The sequence below is a fragment of the Sinohyriopsis cumingii genome, chromosome 12 (genome assembly GCF_028554795.1).
Source record: "Sinohyriopsis cumingii isolate HCF-2022 chromosome 12, ASM2855479v2, whole genome shotgun sequence".
Lineage (NCBI taxonomy): Eukaryota > Metazoa > Mollusca > Bivalvia > Unionida > Unionidae > Sinohyriopsis > Sinohyriopsis cumingii.
The window spans coordinates 69,534,523-69,559,849 of NC_142972.1; the positions used below are offsets into that span (position 1 = coordinate 69,534,523).

General features: G+C 36.6%; 2 protein-coding genes across 2 annotated transcripts in view; one reads left to right on the forward strand and one right to left on the reverse strand.

Moving 5' to 3' along the window:
- The window catches only part of LOC149786675 (uncharacterized), a 56,142-nt gene that overhangs the window by 15,704 nt on the left and 15,111 nt on the right, over positions 1-25,327 (forward strand). Inside the window, exon 3 of the mRNA XM_089975961.1 lies at positions 16,851-19,909. Coding sequence (XP_089832087.1) covers positions 16,851-19,909 — 3,059 coding nt within the window. The remainder of the gene's footprint in view (positions 1-16,850; positions 19,910-25,327) is intronic.
- The window catches only part of LOC149786676 (solute carrier family 67 member A2-like), a 60,699-nt gene continuing 52,647 nt past the window's right edge, over positions 17,276-25,327 (reverse strand). Inside the window, exon 7 of the transcript XR_016425013.1 lies at positions 17,276-17,405. The gene's annotated coding sequence lies outside the window, so the exon portion shown is untranslated. The remainder of the gene's footprint in view (positions 17,406-25,327) is intronic.

The following is a 25,327-nucleotide window of genomic DNA, read 5'->3' on the forward strand; positions in this document are numbered from 1 at the left end:
TAACCTTGAAATCAAAGTAGACTTGATGCAAAATTAATTACAGTGATTTAGAATAAATAAATATTAAAGACTGGTATAGTGCTAAAGAATAATATTTTCTAAGTTCCAAAAGGCCCGTTTTTCAAATAATTTTCCCAGTCTGGTGAACTTAGGATCCATAGGTCTTTAAAAGATATGAAATCTCCTGATCTGTTCAGGTGAAAAGGACTGAAACTGAACCAATGGGGATCACAAAGTGCCGTCGGGTTAATCCCACACAGCTACTTTTGAAATTGGGTTACATTTATCTGTCCAACATGTCCAGCAGAATTATGTAATATCTGAGATATATTCATAAGTTGTCAAGCTTTCCCACTATTATGTGTGAGATACATAATCTAAGTTTACGGTCATGCAGTCAAACTGGTTTTTGAAGCACATACATATACATATACATACATACATACATACATATATATATATATATATATATATATATATATATATATATATATATACACACACACACACACACACACATATGAAAATGACAATTTCAGTTGAAGACATTTTTTACACAAGAAAAAATACCATTTTTAATAATTATTTACTTTTACATGGCCCAAGAATTAAACAGTGTGTGTGTGTATTTGAAGAAAAATTAGATTATTTGAAAATTTGAGTTAATTCTTAAATTCAACTGTAATGTATTGATAGGTTGAGACAAATTACATGGAGGTTCTTTACCTAAGCTGATCTGAAGAAGTATTTGCTTGGTGGCCATGCATTGTAATCTGCAAACAACTTTTCATGCAACAAAATTTAAATCAAATTTAGTAACTAAAACATGGGTTCTAATAAAGATAGCATAATTTGAGAAGCTAACTGTGTGAATCAACTTTTCATGACAGTTTGCCATGTGAATAACCTTCTTAGAGAATTAGTACATGGTCACTGTAAGAACTGCCATTCATTCATCAATATTCATTTTACTAAACATAGTGGATACCTTTATTTTAGCATTACTTATAATTGGTATTCTGAAAAATACTTTACTTTCTTTGTGTACGAAATTATGATGATACTAAATGTTCCTGACTTTTTTAGGCCAGGTATGAAAAGTCCTTTACTGATTGCTTTGGGAACAAAATGTCTTGGCTAACTTTATTATATCCAGGCAAAGCAAGACATTCAAGCCAGTGTAAAACCAAACAACAGGTATAGAGAGTGGTATGGGAACCATTTCCTTCTTTCTCATTTGCTGAAACCAGCAACTTTGTCTAATTAAATTGAAACATGAAATCTATGATATGGTTTACTATCCATTACCCATAAGCCACTGGCTACTAAGTGTCACCAAAATGTAATCATAACGATGTTAAATAATAAAACAAAAATTGATATTTCTTTGGAACAAGATTTTGTCTTATAATTGTTTCACCACAATGTAGGAGCTCATATTATTTCATTAAGTGAAAAGAGGAGTATTTCATCATTGCCAGATTTACTGTGCATTTCATTGTTCAGCCTCCTGAAACAGTATGTTACTGATATCCAAAGCTCTAAATTTAGTCTTGAGAATCCCAGAAATAGTAACTTTTGGGATGTGAAAATCATTGTCACAAAGGTGATTGCTGACCAGATTGGGTTATCTTTAATTTACTCCTATGTGAATTCTCAAGATGTCAGACATATTAACAATGCTCAAGAATTGAAAAATGTACAGTGATAGCTTGCACACAATATCAGGTGAGATTTTCTGTTCTTCAAAGAAACGAAATAAAGAATTTAAATTCACTTGTTTGAGATTATAAGACACAGAGCCTGCAGTTTTATTTTACAGTAGTCACTAAGAAAATGAACTGGTATGGTGAGACATTATAACCCCTTTAGACCAAATACAAAGTTTTCCAGTTTTCTCCGTGATACAAGGACAAAAGAAGCACATAATAAATTTGCACACAATATACAGAAGTTCATTAAAACGTTGTCACATAATAAGGTTGAAAACATTGCAGGTAAAGATGTTTACATATCATATGAAGATGAAAGCACATCATATAAAGAGGTTTGTACATTATATAATTAAAGTTTATATCTTAAGACAGCTGGCAGTCCATACTTTCTCTTTTGTACTCTATTTTCAGTCCTTGTACAGAACATGTTCATGTAGATTGTATTGTTCATTCAAAATTATGTGCTTTTAATCTTGTGTAATTCAGACTGCTCTGATGGCTTAGTGGTTAGAGCATCTGCCTCGGATGTGGGAGGTCATGGGTTCAATCCCCGGCTGAGTCATACCAAAGACTTACAAAATTGGTGCTAACAGTTGCCTCGCTTGGCACTCTGCATTAAGAGGTTAGTGTTAGGACTGGTTGGCCTGGTATCAGGATAATGTGACTGGGTGGGACATCAAGCTACATGTCTGCGGCATGATACCCCAGTGCTAGACATCACTATAAACTGCCACATTGCAGACATAGTAGCAATATGACTGGAATATTGTTAAAGCTACGTTAAAAATCCAAATCACATCACACACATCTTGTGTAATTCTTTACCCATATTAGGTTACAGAATTCTGTTTGTGCAAAGTAAAAATGTATTTGTAGATCTGTGTCAGAACATCAGAAACATACAGAAGTGTGTACCCTGCATTTTTAAAAACATTATTCTCAGTTTTAAATGGTGCTAGAGCTGTGTTCTGGGAGGAAAAATCATGTGGTTTATCTTGCTTAAGTTGCTATAGTTGTAGAGTTTTTTTTATTGATCCATTTTAGACAGACCTCTGCATAATGTTTGACTTAATGAGGCTAGTTTGGACATTTATTGATTATTAAAAGATCTAAAGGGATTACCATCAAGGAAATCACGTCTTAATTTAGCAAGCAAATTAAAGGGGTTCTGTATTGAAACTTTTGAAATGCATGTGGCATGCATATATATATATATATATATATATATATATATATATATATATATATATATATATATGTGTGTGTGTGTGTGTGGAAAGTTAAAGCAGAAGGTTCCCAATAGCCAGTAGTGCTGATATGAATCAAACTGAATTAATAGGTTTTATATAGACATTTAAGATTGTGTATAAATGCCCTTGTGGAACTCCTGATCATTCAGACATGCAGTTTTATTGCCATTGTTTCTTCATCCAAAACATTTCACATTATTTCTCCATCAGTAACATTACCCAATCACATTAACATGAGGAATTACTTCTGCTACCTCCTGAAACCAGCCCTCCCATAGACTTGAAAAAGTAGCTGTTTATACTTCTGATGACAATGGAAGTAACTCTTACATATTGCCTCCCTTTATCCTACTAGGTGGCACTCTGTATATGATAGTATCAGTTTCAATTTTCACTGGAAACTGTCAACAGTCCTCAGAAAACCCATGGATTTTTATCCTTTTTTTTTTTTTTTTTTTTTTTGATGTTCAGTGGTATTTTTGGGTAATACAGTGAGCCATACAGTTATGCTGTGTAGTGTATACTACATGTTTGGTGTATTTTGTTGAAATTTAAGATATTTTGCACAAATTTGTTACCACTTCATATTATGACATGTTTACATCGGTAAAGCCTTATGTAGTACTATAGTAGTGCTGTTCTTGTTCACAGGTTCACATATTTTCACTTTATTTTGATATATTTATAATATACTTATAATATTATCAGTATATTTTTCATTATAGTTTCATTCTATCCTTGATAAGTCAGTCGGTAATTTTTGTTTCTTTTCCATCCCCAAACATGCTTAATTTCCAATGTCAGGTGAATTATATGTTCATTTTTTAAATATTTGATAGCCATTATCTCACATTGTGTTATCACTTGGTGTGTTTTGCTCTGTATATTTTTAAAAATAGTCTGCCACAACATTGCTAATAAATGTAATAAATGCAGGTGTTTTAAGGTATCAGAAGATAATCATGAATCCTGCCTTGCCTGTACTAAATGTTTATCATCCAAGACCTTTTGAGGTGTGCTCTTTGTGGAGAGAAGGTGTATGGCCAAACGTTCTTAGAAAACAACTCAAGGACAAGGAAAAAAGGCCTGATCCAAATCTAGTGATCAAGATATTGTAAGTTTAGACTCTCCTTATTGGGTTTAGCAAGGGATACAGGAATGCCTCCCCTTCTATCTGTTGAATTTCTTTGTATCTGGGATATAATGCAGATGGACACCAACAATTATCTTGAATCAAGGGTCATGAATATAATTCATAAAGCTTTGTCAACAAGAATGGTGCTGTGGGTTTAACAACATTTTACAACACACAACTGGCTATGTTCAAGATGGCTGCTATCACTTAACCGGCTTGAAGCAGCTGTTCCATTTTTTGTGCCGTTTTTCTCATATATGTGCTTGTTGCCTGTCTTCATCTACATTATTGTGTTTATCATGTATTGGCTGTTCAGTTCGTATGTTTTTTCATCTCTTAGTTTTGGAAACAGAAAAATTAGACTTTTTCTCAGCTGTCTTGCTCCACTGCTACAACTTTCTTTGTTTTTGAACAAAGCGCCATCACGTGATACTCGCCAATCAACCCATTTATGCTATGATTGACCCTCATTAATAGCTTTAAATGACCACTCCTTGTCTCTCCACACTACATTGTGCTCTAGACTAAACGAACTGGGACTACATTCATCATTACCTAAATGTAAAAAGAAGCGAGAAAATAAACGTTTCAAAGCTGGCCGGCGTAGAACAGGAAGAAAAATTCCAGTTATCTCCCGTATGCCATTTCCAGCTCAACAATTCAAAAATTTGACCGTTAATTTAGATAACCTAATTCAAATCCCTATTAAATCGTCAACCTTTGTGTCAACTGTCCAAGAGATACCTCTTTATATTGCATTATTCAATGCCCAATCAGTAGGACTACCGGAAAAGCGCACAGAAATAGTTAATTTTATCAATGACCACAATATCGACATCTTTTTCTTGACAGAAACATGGCTAAAAACATAAGGCGATGAGCCCAAGTGCGCGGATCTAACACTCACTGGTTACTCTGTCAAGTCATTCCCCCACCACTCTCGCAGAGGTGAAATTGCTGTCATCACAAAGAACTCCATGATCAAAAGTCTTAACCACACCACAACATTCAGTTTCGACCACATATCGTTTGAACTAGTCCAAACCACACTCACACTGGAGCAAAAGTCAGTCCATTTTTTTCTGCCTATAACGCCCTCCTCCTAGTAGAAAAAACAAGCTGACTGAATCTCTCTTTTTGGAGCAGTTTCCGAACCTCCTGGAGTATGGAAATTCGATAGGTGGCAACCTGATTATTCTTGGAGATTTCAGCTTTCACTTTGACTGTCCCAGAAACCCAAACACAGATTCCATTAATGTTTTTAACCTCAAACAATCAGTTAACCAACCCACCCATAAACATGGTCACATTTTAGACTGGATTCATCATAGACCTGATGATAACATTCTACGGTCCTCGCTGGTATCCCATGAACTTGCATCAGATCACCTCTGCATTATATGCCATCTTGACGTTTCAGTCCCTAACCCTCCACCTTTATTTGCTACTAAGAGAAACCTCCGTTTGATAAATAGAACCAAACTAATGCACGACATCCAAGCTAACCTAACAACTTGCTTACCTCCTACAGCAGAACAACTTGTTAACTGCCTGTGTTCATTGCTCAACAAAAATGCCCCAGCTACCAAGTGCAGAATATCAATTCAAAAGTGTTCTCCATTGTATAGCAGTGTTAGAGACCAGCTTTGCATTGCTAAAAGAGACCGCCATAAAGCTGAGACTTTGGCTTTCCACCAGACTCACTATTCATAAGCAAATCTATGAAGCCACTGAGAAGAATGTCACAGATATAGTCAATGCAGCGAAATCAGCCCACTATACTACTTAGATCATGGATATTTCCAGCTGTAAAGAGCTCTTCAAGATTACTAACAAGCTAATATCAAGGAACAAATCAACACCACTTCCAACTACCTTCTCTCCAGTCGACCTTTCAGACATTTTGCAGATTTCTTCCATGACAAAGTACAAACCATTAGAGATAAGCTTGACACCACAATTTCAGTTGACTCATTGTCACCATACAGTTGGGATACAGAATTTGAGCGGCAACCATTAGCAGCATTTGAACCTGTCTCAATGGATTTTGTATGTACAATCCTGATGAAGAGTGCACCATAGCCATGTGAACTTGATCCAATTCCAACATCACTGCTACTTGAGTGCTTAGATCCAGTATTGCCTTCACTAACTGATGTTATTAATACCTGTCTCATCCAGGGAATTCTCATCATTTTTCAAAACTGCCATTGTAAAGCCTCTGCTGAAGAAACCAACACTAGACCATAATGATTTAAAGAACTACTGCCCAGTTTCTAATCTCCCATTCATACAAAAAATCATAGAAAAGGTTGTTCTATCCCAGCTTGTATCTCATCTGAATTCAAACAGTCTTTTTAGCAATGTACAATCTGCATATCGCCCTTGTCACAGTACTGAAACTACTCTTCTAAAAGTAGTTAATGACATTCTCTCTGCTTTGGATAGCGGAAAGATTACAGTCCTCACCCTTCTTGATTTGTCTGCAGCATTTGACACAATAGACCATGATATATTACTTCACTGTCTCCAGCATGTATTTGGCATTCATGATACAGCCTTACTGTGGTTCATGTCCTACTTGGTCATCAGGACACAAATTGTGTCTGCAAATGGAATACTCCATTCCAGCCCAGTTAATATATGTTGTGGTGTTTGGCATTCATGATACAGCCTTACTGTGGTTCAAGTCCTACTTGGTCAACAGGACACAAATTGTATCTGCATATGGAATACACTCCAGCTCAGTTAATCTATGTTGTGGTTTTCCACAGGGGTCTGTTCTTCGACCTGTTCTCTTCATCTTATACACTCAGCCACTCTGAAGTGTCATAGATCATCATCCAGTGTCTCACCAATTTTACGCTGATGACACCCAAATATACAAATCTAGCCACCCAACTGAAGTTAATGCTACCATCCAAGGTGTAGAGAGGTGCATTTCTGATGTGAAATCATGGATGACATGTCACAAGCTGCAGATGAATGATGATAAAACTGAGGCCATTCTGATCACAATACAAAGACTTTCTCATTCACATCCTTTACCTCAAACAATAAATATCAGCAAAACCAACAGTCAGTACGAAACCTAGGTGTTACTCTGGACAGTACTCTCACATTAAACCAGCATGACATGAACATATGCAAGGCTGCATATCTTGAGCTGAGAAGCATCAGCTCAGTTCGCAAATATCTGTCAGTTGATGCCACTAAAACACTTGTGTGTTCATTAGTACTTTCAAGAGTGGACTATTGTAACTCAGTTCTGTCTGGTTCATCTTAATATCTACTCCAGAAACTTCAAAAAGTTCAAAACACAGCTGCTCGGATCATACTTAGAGTACCATGATCAGAGCACACCTCCCCACTGCTCTGTACCCTAAACTGGCTATCCATTCGATCCAGAATCAAACACAAAATTTGTTCTCTGTGCTACGTTTCACTGACGGACTCCAGTCCAACATACCTATCCAACCTCACACATGTGGACACACCAGCAAGATACTTACTCTCCTGTTCTGACAGTCGTATACTCATTATTCCCACTATGAAAACAAAGTCATATGGACAATGTTCTTTTGCATACCAGGGCCCAGCAATGTGGAATGAATTGCCCACTGAACTTAGACACAAAGACACAGTGATCCAATTCAAGAGTGCTCTTAAAACTCACTTATTTCGACTGCAAGAACTTAAAGACCTAATAATGTTTCCTACCTTAAATATTTTCAGCATGTTTTTTTTGTTGTCTAATTTCATGGTGGTTTTTTTTTGTAATCATATCATTTTATGTTTTTTATGTTGTAGGTGTTGTCTAATGTTGTAAAGCGCTTAGAGCTTCTAAAGATTAGCTGCTATACAGTCATTATAATTATTATTATTATTATTATTATTATTATTATTATTATTATACATCACAGCCAGTTTAACTGGTGGAGTTAGAACCCATGAAAGAGGTGAGATGGCAATGATCAGTAAAGGCAATCTTTTCAAATAGGCATGGCTACCCAGGGCCCCAGTAAGAATGTCAACAAGAGAATGCAACAAAGTTGCATTGTACAAATCTAGTCTCCCCACTGGATTCCAATCGAGCTCTCTGACTGGTCATGAGGCTACAAATCTGGGCATATAAGAGTGTTTTATGACCTTGCTGATTGATCCTGCCAACATCAGAATTATGGTGAATTATTTAGCATGTTGACCAATCTATCCAGCTGTCCAGTCTACAAACTGACCACAATATCTATTTGCAGTCCAGGCTGTCAACAAAACCATCCAGCCATTTGGACACTAGGTTTGATACAGGTTCAGTTGTCAAATGCCGTTCTTCCATGTAGCAATGATGTTTTGTAACTTCACTGTGGACCAGCAAGCGCACCATCCATTCTTCCAGAGCTTACCAGAATTTTCAATGCCATGTCAAAACTTGTTTGGATTGTTATTTCTATTTCCTATCTAGTGGATTTGGCATAACTCAGAGTTTACCATTTGGCAGGGAAGGCCAAGAATGATCACACTTGGGACATGGTCAGTTACATCTTCAAAGTCATTGATAGGGCAGGAAATCACAATATGGCTAATGCCCTCACATCCTTGTATAGTCTGGATCTCATACAAAGGGATACTCAATTGCACTCTGCACCTCTCAAACCACACCATGTAGTGACTTTAGGGTCCCCCTCATGTTTGAGGGACATATAGGGGAAATTAGAAAACAGCAGCATAGGACTTACCTCTACAGTTGTCTGTGCAAAATCCATTTTTGGTTCACCCTTGTCATGAGCAGCCTTAGATGAGATGAAAAGTCAAAAATATGACAACTGTTTTACTCAGATACAACAATCTTACAGATACTGAGTGAGCAACAGGAGTTCATCTAATCATTTTCACAGACTGGCAGGTAGGGGAGAGAGAGAACAAACAATGGCTTATCTCCTCTACCACCCACTGGCACCCCTCAGGTAGGTGCCAGGCTCCTTCTGTTCCAAATCTCATTGACCATTTTATTCCCTCGTGAGCAGTGGTTGATTCTAGATTCCCAATGAAGGCTGACATTACTGAAAGACATAAAGACATATTTAGACCAAAGTGCAGTTGAGATCATTCAGAAAACAGCATTCCAGAGCTTCTGTTTCAGGCTGTTCTTGGTCAAGAAATCTGATAGGTAATTTTGCCCTATTATAGATTTAAACAATCTCCACCTATTCATCAAAGCTTCAAAGTTAAAAATGGAAATGGTAAGGTCTGTCCATTTGTCTGTAGACACAATGAATACACAATAAGCATGGACTTGCCTGACACATAAATCCACATTCCCATTCAGGTTACATCAAGAAAATACCTGTGTTTTGCCTACAAGGGAGCAGTGTTTCAGTTTTGTGCCCTACTTTTGGCTTCAACTTCAACCCCTGGCAGATTCCACTTACAACCACGAAAGTCAGATTCCAGTTATAATCATTTCAGCCACATTCCAATTATAATCACTTCATTCAGATTCCAGTTATAATCACTTCAGTCAGATTCCAATTATAATCACTTCAGCCAGATTCCAATTATAATCACTTCAGGCAGATCCCAATTATGATCAATTCAGTCAGATTCCAATTATAATCACTTCATTCAGATTCCACTTACAATCACTTCATTCAGATTCTAATTATAATCACTTAAGCCACATTCCAATTATAATCACTTGAGTCAGATTCCAATTATAATCACTTCAGTCAGATTCCAGTTATAATCACTTCAGTCAGATTCCAGTTATAATCATTTCAGCCACATTCCAATTATAATCACTTACGTCAGATTCCACTTAACAATTATGTCAGATTACAGTTATAATCACTTCAGTCAGATTCCAATTATAATCACTTAGTCACATTCCTACCTCATACAAGCGTCTTTGGACGCCTCTACTCCATTAGCATGGAAGCGCCTTTTGACGCCTCTACAAGATTCGCATAGAAGCGCCTTTTGACGCCTGCGGTAAACATCAGCCATTTTGAGCTAGTTTTCGTAGCGCCACCTTCGGGGAAAACCCACCTATTATATACTACATTCATTTCTGCGAATGACAATTACGTCAGATCATGTGGTCGCTATTCATGCACTGGTTGATATCTGCTATTTAAAGTAACTGGGTCGTAATCTCCACTCTCCAAAATGGCAGCCGCGGATTTCATTCAGTACGTACGAAGCTTTCACGATTAGAATAACAACCACGAAAGATTCAATAAATTAGGTAAAGTCTCTGATATTGATGTAGGCAGCAATTAGTTTTTATAAGTTATCAAATTCAGATGACTTAGTGATATAGACGCACATGAAAACCTTGTAAATTTCGAGTATCGGAAATGGCAGCTATGGTTGGTCACGCGGCCTCACTGACATGACGGTGAATGAGTTCTCTCTCGATTTTATAGCACATAAAATATTCTTCTGTGAAAAATAATTACACAGCTATAACAATCGGACTTTACTCTTCAATTTTTCCACATATAATAGATGTCTACCTAAAATGTAAAATGGTTAAAACTGCTGTTAAACGTAACACCACTACATTGCTTAACAATTCACAGGCATGCCTATGTGGATGCGGTCTGCTAGGTAACAGGTGTTCTATTTATAGCATGCTGCACTTTGTCACTATGCTCTATGAGGTAAAGGGTTATAATCACTTCAGTCAGATTGTAATTCCAGTCACTTCAGTCACATTCCAATTATAATCACTTCAGACAGATTACAGTTATAATCATTTCAGTCACATTCCAATTCCAGTCACTGCAATCACATTCCAATTATAATCACTTCAGTCAGATTCAAATATAATCACTTCAGTCACATTCCAGTTATAATCACTTCAGTCACATTCCAATTCCAGTCACTCAGTCAGATTCCAATTATAATCACTTCAGTCAGATTCCAATTATTATCTTCAGTCAGATTCCAATTATAATCACTTAAGCCAGATTCCAATTATAATCACTTCAGTCAGATTCCAGTTATAATCACTTGAGTCAGATTCCAATTATAATCACTTTAGTCAGATTCCAATTATAATCACTTATAAAGTCAGTTTCCACTTACAATCACTTCATTCAGATTCTAATTACAATCACTTCAGCCAGATTCCAATTATAATCACTCCAGTCAGATTCCAATTATAATCACTTCAGTCAGATTCCAATTATAATCACTTCAGTCAGATTCCAGTTATAATCATTTCAGCCACATTCCAGTCATAATCATTTCAGCCACATTCCAATTATAATCACTTCAGATTCCAATTATAATCACTTGTCAGATTCCAATTATAATCACTTAAGTCAGATTCCACTTACAATCACTTATTTCAGATTCCAATTATAATCACTTATTAAGTCAGATTCCAGTTATAATCACTGCAGTTAGATTCCACTTACAATCACTTCAGATTCCAATTATAATCATTTCAGCCACATTCCAATTATAATCATTCCAGCCTCATTCCAATTATAATCACTTGTCAGATTCCAGTTATAATCACTTATTAAGTCAGATTCCACTTACAATCACTGCAGTAAGATTCCACTTGCAATCAATTCAGTCAGATTCCAATTATATTCACTTCAGCCAGATTCCAATTATAATCACCAGTCAGATTACAGTTATGATCACTTCAGTCAGATTCCAATTATAATCACTTCAGATTCCAATTATAATCACTTCAGTCAGATTCCAATTATAATCACTTCAGTCAGATTACAGTTATAATCATTTCAGTCAGATTCCAGTTCCAGTCACTGCAGTCACATTCCAATTATAATCAATTCAGTCAGATTCCAATTATAATCATTTCAGTCAGATTCCAATTCTAGTCATTTCAGTCAGATTCCAATTATAATCATTTCAGTCAGATTCCAATTCTAGTCATTTCAGTCAGATTCCAGTTCCAGTCACTGCAGTCACATTCCAATTATAATCAATTCAGTCAGATTCCAATTATAATCATTTCAGTCAGATTCCAATTCCAGTTGTGCTGTCAAATATCATTTTATTTAGGTGTATTGCAGTTTGAGCATGTATTTCTAGATATTAAAATGTTTATGTCTGATTGTAAATTTCTATTATGAAAATGTATCTAAGACCTTGTCAGATAGATGCCCTGTTTCACTTGAGAATGTTAAAGAAAAATGCTGAAATGAATGGTCACTGAGATTATGCCTCTATGAAGGCAATGGGCTACATTAAACTCCCAGCATACTACAGACATCAATATATAATGTGCTACATTAAACTCCCAGCATACTACAGACATGAATATATAATGTGCTGCATAAAACTCCCAACATACTAAATAAACATCAATATATAATGTGCTACATAAAACTCCCAACATACTAGACATCAATATATAATGTGCTACATAAAATTCCCAACATAGTGCAGACATCAATATATAATGTGCTGGTGGCCCCAAGTGGCCTAGTGGTCTAAAGTGCTCTCCGTTATGGATCACTGCCATCTCACCTCTGTCTCCATGGGTTCAAGTCTAGGATTCGGTCAATGTGGGTATGTGAGAAAGCTTGCCAGTAGCTTCTTGTGGGTTGGTGGTTCTTCCCATGGTTTTCTCGGGTTCTTCCTCCACCATTAATACTGGCTGCCATGCATAGCCTATCGTGTGCTGAAAAATGGCGTTAAACCCCACAACAAGAACAGCAACATATGTTCCGATTTTTGCTGAGAACTCCCGATTATTACATTATGTCTTCGATTTTCATTTCTTCTAAACAAGAAAGTCCCACATGTTCTGTTGTATCACCTGTGAATTATTGTGATGAAATAATTACTTTTCTATAAAGAATTCGCTTATTCACTAAATAGAATGTTAAGTTTAAACATTATTCACGTAAATTAATTATTTTCTTTTACCTCTACAATAATAAAAAAATAATAAAAGTAAACCAGAACAAAAAGTAAACCACAACAATAAAAACTCGTCCACAATTAATTTCAATCCCAAAAATGATCACTACGAATGCTGTAACTTCATATCCTATAGCGCCATTCACACGAAAGAAGCTTAAACGAGTGAACACCTGACATTTTTATACCGTATATACCAATGATAATTACCATCGTTAAAATTGTAAAAGAAGAAATGATAATACATACCATGCAGCAAATGTGTCTTCAGAAAACTAATTCAGAATGCATGTTTTATAATAATCATTACTAAATGCTTTACGAGTTTACAATAAGGGAATATGGTCAGATATACAAAGAAAGGAAAATAGTTGCCATATGTACGGTACCATTTTGGTATGCCTTTGCCCCTGTTTTATAAAACTACGGTAATCGTGCTAATATTAAGGAAAGAAGGCAACTACACATCAATGTACTTGTATAGTTACCGGTCAAAATTCCCTGTTATCACAAGCCAGTTTCAGGGTTTTAATGATTAACTGGTCTGAATTTCTCTTGCAAAACAGAAATTCGCTGACTATCAACGTAGGAGATGCCGAAACATCAAGCTTTCCATTGTGTGGAAAGTTATGTTTGTTCAGCTAAAACACAAAACTAAAATTAATTGATGATGATCTTAGTTGATCTCTATGAGAATTTTAGCCTTTATTATTATCACTCTTCGTGAACATGTAAATTATGATGGTTACGTGCCTTGTAAATTATGGTGGTTACGTGCATTGTACAATTAAATGTGCGTACCTTTTTAAAAATATTACCTCAATTTGTAGGATTGCTTATATCATTGAAAATGAGTAACTTGTGAGCATGTGATTCAACGTAAATGAAACAGCTATTAAGGACTAGCTCAGATGTTAGCTGGAAGAATGCAATTTGGTCGAAACAATGAATAAAGCAAAATCTGCATTTAATATGTTTGGGAATAAGTAAGGATTTAAGTGACACTATGCACGCTTTGCACTGTGTAAGTACTATTCATTATAGTTCAGCATGGTCTCCCTGGTAAACTTAACCAGCCCGCGAATTATGAAGTCTGTATTTACCTTTAATTAACTTCGTGTTGGAGAAATCAGAAAATATGCACATGCAAAATAATAACAAAATCAATCATAGTACTGTGTAACAGTTTAATAATTGTCAGGTCACTGAAAGTTAATGTTTTTTACATGCCCATGTCTTAGGACACAGACAAAATTATTGTTTCTTTTCCCAAGATTTACAGCCGTTACAGTAGTCAACAAAAAAACCTAAAAATTGTCAAGTTTACACATTGGCCTGCGGATAAGCCAACCTTTTTTCCTAAATTATTTGGCTTATACACGAGTATATATGGTATATCCTGATCTGCTGCAACATAATGTGCCAGCAGAACAGGGTCTGTATTTTTCTACTGATTACTCCTAATAAACAGCATTTACCCAGATCTGCCACTGCATCATATGATCGCTGATCTGGATCTGTGCATTTGGCTGTTGGACTTTATTTCTAAGCATGTTTGCACAATACTTTATGGAATACGATGGACGAAGAGTGTGTGATTTGGATTTTTAACGTAGCTTTAACAATTTTTCAGTCATATCGCTACGATGTCTGCAGTGTGAGCGTTTATAGTGATGTCTAGCACTGGGGCATCATGCCGCAGACATGAAGTATGATGTCCCACCCAGTCACATTATCCTGACACCAGACCAAGCAGTCCTAACACTAACCTCTTAATGCTGAGCACCAAGCTGTTAGTACCATTTTTGTACGTCTTTGTTATGACTCTGCAAGGGATTAAACCCATGACCTCCCGCATTGGAGGCAGACATTCAAACCACTAGGCCACCAGAGCGGTCAGTGGACGAATAACTGTTGAGACAAAACAACCAAAAAATGTAATGCCATTTAATTGAGTTTACCTTTCGGGTCCCCAAGTGTCAATGATACACTACATCTTGAATTTTGGTCCTGTCTAAGCTAGTTTGTAAGGTTGTGCATAGAAAACCCACTGAATATAGACAATTGAACTTTGGCTTTCTTATTTACACTGACATGTAGATGACCTGCATAGATTTCAAAACCATGACATTTTTCAATTTCAAAAGCAGTTACAATAGTAACAAAAAATTTTCATGTACAAGATCTATTGGAAACAGTGAATATATTTGAAGGAAGCAAACTTTGCTACACGCAGCAAAATATTTGTAATCCAGACTTAATTGGCATGATTACACTTGTTAAGTTTCTTACATATTTCATTTATTTTTCAAAATTTTGGATGAGATCTGATGCATTAGTTATAACTTAAGATGCACCATAGCTGTCTTACTTGTGGTACACATTAACTTGGGCATAACATATTGAAATATATTCATATCATATTAAAATAATAGCTTAAGACTTGCCAAGACTTTCATACTCATGAAACGCATCACCTTGGACATGGCATATTAAAATATTAAACATAGGTTATTTGCATTTGTATGAAATAAAGGAAATTTTTGGTGTAAGTGCTCGTTCTGGAACTGGTATAATTACACCACATCCTTGACTGGGCAACTAGATAGTCTTGGACACACTGGAACTGGTATAGTTACACCACATCCTTAACTGGGCAACTCAAAAGCCTTGGACACACTGGATTTGGTTTAATTACACCACATCCTTGACTGGGTAACTGGATAGTCTTAGACACACTGGAACTGGTATAATTACACCACGTGCTTGACTGGGCAACTCAGTAGCCTTGGACACACTGGAACTGGTAGAACTAAATAGCTTTGGACACACTGGAGCTGGTTTAATTACACCACATCTTGACTGGGTAACTGGATAGCCTTAGACACACTGGAACTGGTATAATTACACCACGTGCTTGACTGGGCAACTCAGTAGCCTTGGACACACTGGAACTGGTAGAACTAAATAGCTTTGGACACACTGGAACTGGTTTAATTACACCGCATCCTTGACTGGGCAACTAGATAGTCTTGGACACACTGGAACTGGTATAGTTACACCACATCCTTAACTGGGTAACTCAGAAGCCTTGGACACACTGGAACTGGTAGAACTAAATAGCCTTGAACACACTGGAACTGGTATAATTACACCACATGCTTGACTGGGCAACTCAGTAGCCTTGGACACACTGGAACTGGTAGAACTAAATAGCCTTGGACACACTGGAACTGGTTTAATTACACCGCATCCTTGACTGGGCAACTAGATAGTCTTGGACACACTGGAACTGGTATAGTTACACCACATCCTTAACTGGGCAACTCAGAAGCCTTGGACACACTGGAACTGGTAGAACTAAATAGCCTTGAACACACTGGAACTGGTATAATTACACCACGTGCTTGACTGGGCAACTCAGTAGCCTTGGACACACTGGAACTGGTAGAACTAAATAGCTTGGACACACTGTAACTGGTATAATTACACCCCATCCTTGACTGGGCAACTCAGTAGCCTTGGACACACTGGAACTGGTAGAACTAAATAGCCTTGAACACACTGGAACTTGAGAATAAATGTTTTACTGCTTGGATTTAATGAGTTAATTTAATCTGAGTTCATTACCACAGGACTGTGAGGTACTTATCATCTGTTCAAATATAAAATAACACCTGTTATGACCAGAAGCAGCTAAATCTGTCTTTGTTTTTTTTTTAATGGATTTTGCCATGTGTATTATTGATTCAGAATGTATTTTAATGAGACAAATGTTATGTTCTACTCATTATTGCTGAATATGAGACCTAATATTGATTAATTTATTTTTTGTCCTTTCAGTTACATCTGATGTTGCTGCTTCCCATCAGGTTGTTGTGATGACTTCTGGACCATCAAATTCAACACAACCATTGTCAATAAATGCATCAGATGTCAACATTATAAACCATAAACTTGTCATCCTATCTCCAGGAGGAAAAAGTCTCATTCAGATTCCAATCATGGGTTATGAACATGGTGCAGAATTGGAAACAGTTAGTGGTACAATAACCAGTTGTCAGGATAATGTCCAGATTTGGTCAGAAAATTTGGAAACAAACACCAAGTTATCTGTAATATCCACAGTTGCATCCACTATCACCACTGTTACCACCAAAACCTGTGGCACAAACCATAAGCATGTGGCCAGTCTGCCTGGAAAAATGGCACTGGAATATAATAGTACATCAACAACTGCTTCAGGTTCGTATGAAGGACTTGTGTTACCAACCTATGTTCCAGAGGTGAGTGATGATGAGCAAAGTTCACAGCAAGAAACTGTAGCTCTTGAAAATGCAGAACCAGTGCCAAAATCTTGTCCAGCATCTGATGTACTGGAAAGTGAAATCTCTCCATCTGAAAGGAAAAGTCTTGATTCATCAGATAAACTTATTGCATATCCATTGGGGTTGTTATGTACTAAGAAGAAAGGCATACATGTACGGGCTTTAGATTTTGGGCAGTCAAAAACATCTTGTGTAAAAGTTCTCCATGCAAAACAAGAACAGAGTAAAAATATAAAAACAGATGGAAATATGTTTGAAAATCAAGTGACTGGTGATGCTAAGGCAAAGCCTAGCTCTGGGGAAACAAATATTGAAGGAGTAGCTACAGATAATTGTGAAGATGATACTGAAGTAGTTGAAAGAGAGAATGGGGAGGTAGCCACAAATAAATGTAGAGATTTGAAGCAAAGTGACAAAGAAACTGCCGTGTGTAAGCTGACAGGCCCTGCAACCTTTATGAGCAAACCAAAATTAGTTACGAATAGCAACTTGAGCCCTGGAGAGCTCAGGATGCCAGGATTTGGGAGGGGTAGGCGAAACTCAGAGAATGAGGAAGTTGTGGTGGGACTTGGTAAGTTCAAAAGGACATTATATAGCAGAAAAAAGAAGCAGGAGGTAGCAGGGATGACAACAGTAGACAAGAAAGCATTTCCCAAAATGTCAAGCGTATCAAAGCCTAAAAGGGTGATGCCAAAAAGAGGTGCAACAAGAACAGCTTCCCCCAAAAGTGGTAGAAAGAAGAAAGGCAGCTCAGATAGTACTGCTTTTAATGGTGTTCCAAATGCCAATCCCACTGAACATGAGGAAAAAATGGCATTAAATTCAAGTTCTGATCCAGGTTCACTTGAAATATGTATTGATGAAACAGATGTGGAAGCACAACATTGCAACCAAAGGTTTAATAAAAAGTCTGACAAGAATCAAAATGCCATTAAGAAAGATACAAAAGAAACTAAGAAAACACACAGAAGAACTAATAAGGACACAAGTGAGGAATTTTCAAAAACAAGTTTTAAATCTAATGATTATCATAAAAAGAAATCAATGAGAAAGAGTGAGCGGGAAGAGTATAGTAATATGTCCCAGAGTAATAGTGTTGGTCAGGATGGTCAACCCTCCAAATCAAAACGAGTGTCATTGTTCAAAAAGACCATGGAGTGTAGCAGTGTTGGCAAAGAAAATGGTCCATTAGATTCGGAGAAAGAAACTGCTGGTCAGCCATTGAAAGAACCCAAGGAGACTGGGGAGGATGAAAAAAGTAAAAAACAAATGAATTATAAGACATTGCCATCCACCCCAAAATCAAAATCAAAACGCAGGACAAGTAAACCTGATTCTGACAAAGATTCTACACTTTTTCTCAAAAGCTCCACACTCACCAATTCTTGCAAAAACTGGAAAGTGTCTCTGAAATCCCCAAGTACAGGTAGGAGGAATAAAAAAGCTGGCAAGTCCATGGACTCCATAAATAACAGAAATAGGAAGAAATTGGATGAAACGGCAAAATCATCCTCAGATACTAGTGATTTGCAGGTTCTAGATGACAAGTTGTGTACCAGAACTGCAAAACGTAACCCTGACAAAGTGTTAAAATCTAAGAAGACTTCTAAAGACAAAAATTTACATGCAGAAAATTTGGTTGTTGACTTTGTCCAACTTAAAGAAAGTGAGAAGAAATGTAAAGAATCTGCATACATTACCTCACCATGTCCCAAAGAACTGAGAGTAATTCTGACTCCTGGTGTAAGAATACCCATTGACAATATTTATGTGGATGATAAAGAGGAAAATAATGTAAAAAGGAACAGCTTTGAGAATGTAAAAGCATTGGATGGTAAAGAAAATGGAGAACAGTTGAAATATATACCTTTAGAACAAGAAAACATGATGAAAGGGATTAATAAGGAAACTAATCATATATCAGAGGAAGAAATTGAAAATGCTTGTCGGTCAATATCAGAAAGCCCAGTACCTAATCAGAATGATGACACACTATCAATCTCTAGCCATGTCTTCCATATGGATCAACATCAGAGTGAAAACAATGAATCAATATTTGAAACATCTCATTTTAGAAAAGGTCTTTCAACATCAAGCCTAATGAAACAAATATTTGAGTCTGTTAAGACATCAACTCCCAACTCGGTTGTTGGTGGCAGTGATGAAACACCTAGAAAGTGTGAAGTTTTAGAAAAACTTGGCCTGACTCCTAAGAAAAATGAGCGTGAGAAACCTTGGGAACTAAATTCATCACAGAAACCAAATGTGATGAACTTGATTATTACACAGCCATCACCTTCCAGCAAGGGAAGTAACCCTAGTGAACTGAAAACTCACACCAAGATCAAAACTCCAAGAAAAAGGGCATCCACACCTCATAAAGTACTCACTTCTCCATTGACAAAATTAAAAAGTCCATTACAAAGCATGCCTGTATCTCTTGAAAGAAATCATTCCACCATTTCATTAGGTGAATGTCTGACCAAGGAAAACCAGCAGGAGTCACAAAATTCTCAGCAAAGAGGTCAGAAGCGAAGTTTCGGAGAAGCCCTTCAGCAGTGTGATGTGCAACCAGTAAGTTTCATTGTTATATATATCTGATGATGCATCAGGTGATAAATATTGTGAATTCATTGATTTCTCCAATCACATTAATGTTAGGAAAAAACACCACTACCACTAGAATATATCCCCCTTCCAGAAAGACAACAAAATTTAATCTTTCCATTTATATACCATACAAAGGAAAGAACTTGTGCATATTACCTACCATTACCTCTGCTAGGTGGCTACCCTCAAACCAGATATGTACCAGTTCAAGAGTTTGCTTAATATGATCTTCATGCCACTTGAATTTTCAGAATACACTTGTCAGTATAGTATTTTCTGTTAATGGATTTGCAACATGTTGCACATTTTTGTTATTTTTGATCAATATTGTATGAACATTATTGCAGTTGTTGACTTTGTTTTTCTGCCTGTGCTCTAACAATATATTATTGATGCTTATTGTTATTTTTTGCACATAGTTGTTGTTATGACTCTGTGGTCTTGAACTAACAGAAAGAAGCAAAACCAACAAGTTGTATACAGATAAATAATTTCATTCTCTAAGTTATAAAATGAAAATTATGTGGAACCAATAGTGTTATGAATTAATGCTAAAATAATCCCAAAAAGTTCTATCACAAATCCAAAAGAGGAGAGTTCCAAATGAATTCCAGTCCTTGAATATGCTGATGTACCAATATCCTTAAATATGCTGTTGTGCCAAAAGTCTTGATATACTACAATAGCATTGTCCAACAATCCTACATATGAATTCACAGTAATTCGAGATTATTATTTTAGTCCAAAGTCAATGAGTACTTTGTTATTCCAATGAATAATCCAAACAAATGAGTCCTCTTAAATTATATCTAAAAACAACATTAAATACATCTGCAGACTGATTATAAACAAGAACATAGGAATTAATTAATTTACCACTTTGCCTTATATACATCACAGTATTTTCCTGCTTGATCTGTGTCACAATAACTCCCACATGACATATTTCATAATACATCTCCATACAGAATCCACCTGTCTTAACCATCCAGTGGGAAACTACCCCAAACATGTCAACAGGTTCATTTTTAAGATTTATTTTAAATCTTGTAAACACCTATTTATAGCTCATTGCAATCTTCAGTCATGCACTAAAAGTTATACACAATATAGGTATGTATAACTGTGTGAAATGATATGCTTATAGCTTGTCTTGATACATATTGCAATATGCAACCTACAGTATGATAGATATTAATTTTTGTAAAATATTGACCAGCCAGTTCAGCTGTCTGACAGTGGCCATCACATTGGTTAGCCATGGTACATACCAGTCAGATGTTCCATGGTATGCAGAGTCATATAGGGATCCATTTTGCCACATATTTTACCAGGCCATTTTAAAGCCAAATGTTTAGCTGGCTACCGAACTCCCTATCCAGGTGATTGACACCCATCCAGTCACTTCTGTACACTTCCTGCAATTCATATTGACAAGACAAGACCTGTAGCTTCTTCAGCTGCCAATTCAACCAACAGGCCAGTAATTCAAAGCATATCCGTTAGGTAGATACCATGCAACCACAAAGAGATGCTGGCACTGCCTCTTTCATGCTGCAGGAGATGCTCTGCATGGACACAGAAACAGTGCCTAAGAAGGACAGCCCCCACAGTGAGTGCAGGGTCAGGGTACAATTCTGATCACTCTGTGTGTGGTTTGCACATTCCTTTGTGTCCACTGCCATGGTCTTCAAGATAAAGCTAGAAGATTATTGATTCTGCAGTCTTGGAAGATGAAAAATATTCATAATTCTGTCAATTGCCACAGTTGGCAAAGATCAAAGATATCTCATCATCTTTCTTACGAGATATGGGACCTAGGGAACTCTTAAGATTTTCTTTTAAGAAAGCCAGTTACCAACGTCCTTCTCATCAAGCTTGTACTGCACACACTCAAAAATGTATCATACCAAGTTAGTGACCTTGGATGAAAACACTGCAGTTTAACATGACATATGACTATTTAAAGGTAGATCATCATGTTTACACTGCCATCTAGTTGGTGTGAAATGTGGTGGCAGTTTTGATGATCATTTCGGTGACTAATGATTTTACACTGCTGAAAAATTCAGCATTAATGATGCATGGGAGACAGACATATTGCAAAGTTAATTAACCAAGCTGCACATCAGTTGATGGCTTCAGCAAATTTGAGGAGACTAAACACTGCACAGCAGCAACAGTTTCAGTCTCAATCAGATTTCTTGCAGCATTTGAGTAAAAGAATAGGAAGCAAGGTTTCTCTTTTTCTAAGCATCCCAGAAATCATCACTGACTTTCCACCCCTACTTCCCATAGATAACCATCCTGTCTGTGCCAGCCTCATAAATTTCTCCTTTAAGTTAATTCCCTGATCACATTACGTTAAGGACATAAACCTACTACCTCCCAAAATCCAGCCCTACAAAAGATTTAAAAAATTCTACATCATATATGGTTAAAGGGCATTAATTTATGTCAATTAGCACCTCATGTGACCAAATGTGTTATCAGTTTTTAATCTTTGCTTCTGTAAAACAACATCACATGAGACACCTCAACACAACTCAAGTCAAATTTAAGTTCATTCAAACCATCCATTCAGGATTTGGAATTTATTTGGAATAATCTTCATTCCTAAATTGGTTGAATTTTGCAAATATTTTGTTAAATCTTTCACTTTTCAGACTTGGTCAGTTTTTGACAATATGGTACAACACACTATCATTGATGCATGTAGTTATTTCTGGTTTCATGTACACTGCTATTGTTTGCTCACCAAGTTAGTAATGGGTATTGTTTTACTGACTTATTAACATGCTGCCTTTTTAATTTGTAATTTTGTGTGTTTTGTTTTATCTTGTTTTAGTGAAACCTATAGATGAAGTGCAATAAATGCAACAAATTAAAGGTTTCCAAAGACATGCACGAGTCACGTCTTGCATTTACAAAATGCACTTCTTCAGTAACATGCAGTGTGTATGCCATATGGTCTGAGGTTATATGGACTACAGTTTTTCAAAAGTCATTCAAGACAAAGAAATAAGGTGCTATTGCCGCAGTTTTAAATCCTTATTAGAAATTATGATACAGTGGGGGACCATACTCCCAGTTTTAGGCAGCCTAGATGGAGCAAATCCGCCCTCATGTCTGAGCATGGCCTTCGGGTCTGTAAGTCCAGGCACGTGGTGGTTTTGTGGCCTTCGGGTCTGTAAGTTCAAGCACATGGGGTTTTCGTATAGATCCATCCATAATAGTGTTGTACAAAATGTATAAGTATGCCACCAGTATCCATAGAAGGACTGAATCTGCGAGAAGTCATTCCTGATCATGTTGGATAACTATTTAGCGGTGACTTGTTTCCCCAAAAAGAACAGACCAAAAAATCTTATTGAATGGTCCTTTATCTGTTGCCTGTCCTTCCACTAGCATAAGTGTGTTACCACTATTTCTTCTGAACTATTTGGTGGATTGCCTTGAAACTTTACATGCACACATTCATCCCATGGTCTAATTAAAGTTGTACTGCTTGGACAGCCAGTCTTGCTATTGATACTCCTCATGACATAATGTCATATCAACAATTGATATGGGGGGAGGTGTTTTCACTAAAAGACTTCTTAAAGTATCTAAGTGGTCCTAAATGAAAATGTGCTGATCTGATTTTGAATATTGCCATCACAATAGCCATCTTGAAAATATTTTTACTGCTATGGCTCCTATATATGATGGATAGACCTATCAACATGGGGTTTCCACTTAAGGAATTCTTATGATGTCTGGTTGGTCCTAAAAATAAAAATAGTGCCAATCTGACATCCAGTATGGCCACCATGGTCTTCGGGTCTGTAAGTTCAAGCACATGGGGTTTTTGTATAGATCCATCCATAATAGTGTTGTACAAAATGTATAAGTATGCCACCAGTATCCATAGAAGGACTGAATCTGCGAGAAGTCATTCCTGATCATGTTGGATAACTATTTAGTGGTGACTTGTTTCCCCAAAAAGAACAGACCAGAAAATCTTACTGAATGGTCCTTTATCTGTTGCCTGTCCATCCACTAGCATAAGTGTGTTACCACTATTCCTTCTGAACTACTTGGTGGATTGCCTTGAAACTTTACACGCACACATTCATCCCATGGTCTAATTAAAGTTGTACTGCTTGGACATCCAGTCTTGCTATTGATACTCCTCATGACATAATGTCATATCAACAATCGACATGGGGGAGGTGTTTTCACTAAAAGACTTCTTAAAGTATCTAAGTGGTCCTAAATGAAAATGGTGCTGATCTGATTTTGAATATTGCCATCACAATAGCCATCTTGAAAATATTTTTATTGCTATGGCTCCTATATATGATGGATAGACCTATCAACATGGGGTTTCCACTTAAGGAATTCTTATGATGTCTGGTTGGTCCTAAAAATAAAAATAGTGCCAATCTGACATCCAGTATGGCCACCATGGCAGTTTTCTTGAAAGTCTTTATTGCAACTCCACCTGAACAGAAAGTCATACTGATATTGTGTTTTCACCAAATAGACTTCTTGTGACGTCTGTTTGGTCTGTAATTAAAATGGTACTGATCTGACTTCCAGCTTGGCTGCCGCACAGTGGGCAACTTGAAAATCTTGCATTAGCTACTCCTTCTGAATGGATGGTTGTATCAACATGAAGTTTTAACTAAAAGACTTCTTTTAATGTCTAGTTGGTCCTAAATGAAACTGGTTTCATTCTGATGTCCTATGGCCAAAAATTATAAATGACCTCTTCTCAAAACCTATTCAAGAGAATTTTGACAAATTTGGTCTTGTATCATCTTGATCATGAAAATATTGTTATAGCTACATTTCCTGAATGGACAGTTATATCAGCTTCTTACGAGGTCTAGTTGGTTCTAAATGAAAATGGTGCCCGATATGAGGTCTGATGTAGCTAGCACAGTGACCAGCTTGAAAATCTTGTTATCACTGCTTCTGAATGAATGGTCATATCATCATGTGATTTTCACAACATGTAAAAGACCCAAATTAAAATGGTATTGATCTGCTGTCCAATATGTGACCATGTTGAAAATCTTATTTTCACAGCTGCTTTAAACAGAAAGTCATTTTGATATGGAGTTTTCATTAGAGGAGTTCTTATGGTGTCTGGTTGGTCTTAAATGGAAATGACTAACCATCAATGTGGCCACCATGATGACTATGTTGAAATTATTGTTAACCTTCCAAATTGGTGGATATATCAGCATTGGGTTTTCAACAGTAGGAATTTTATGATACCTAGTTTGTTCTAAATGAACATGGTGTCATAATTCCCCTTAATAAATGATCATTATTTCATGGTTTTCACCAAAAACTTAAAATGATCTTTACTTTGCCCTTTGAAAATCTTGT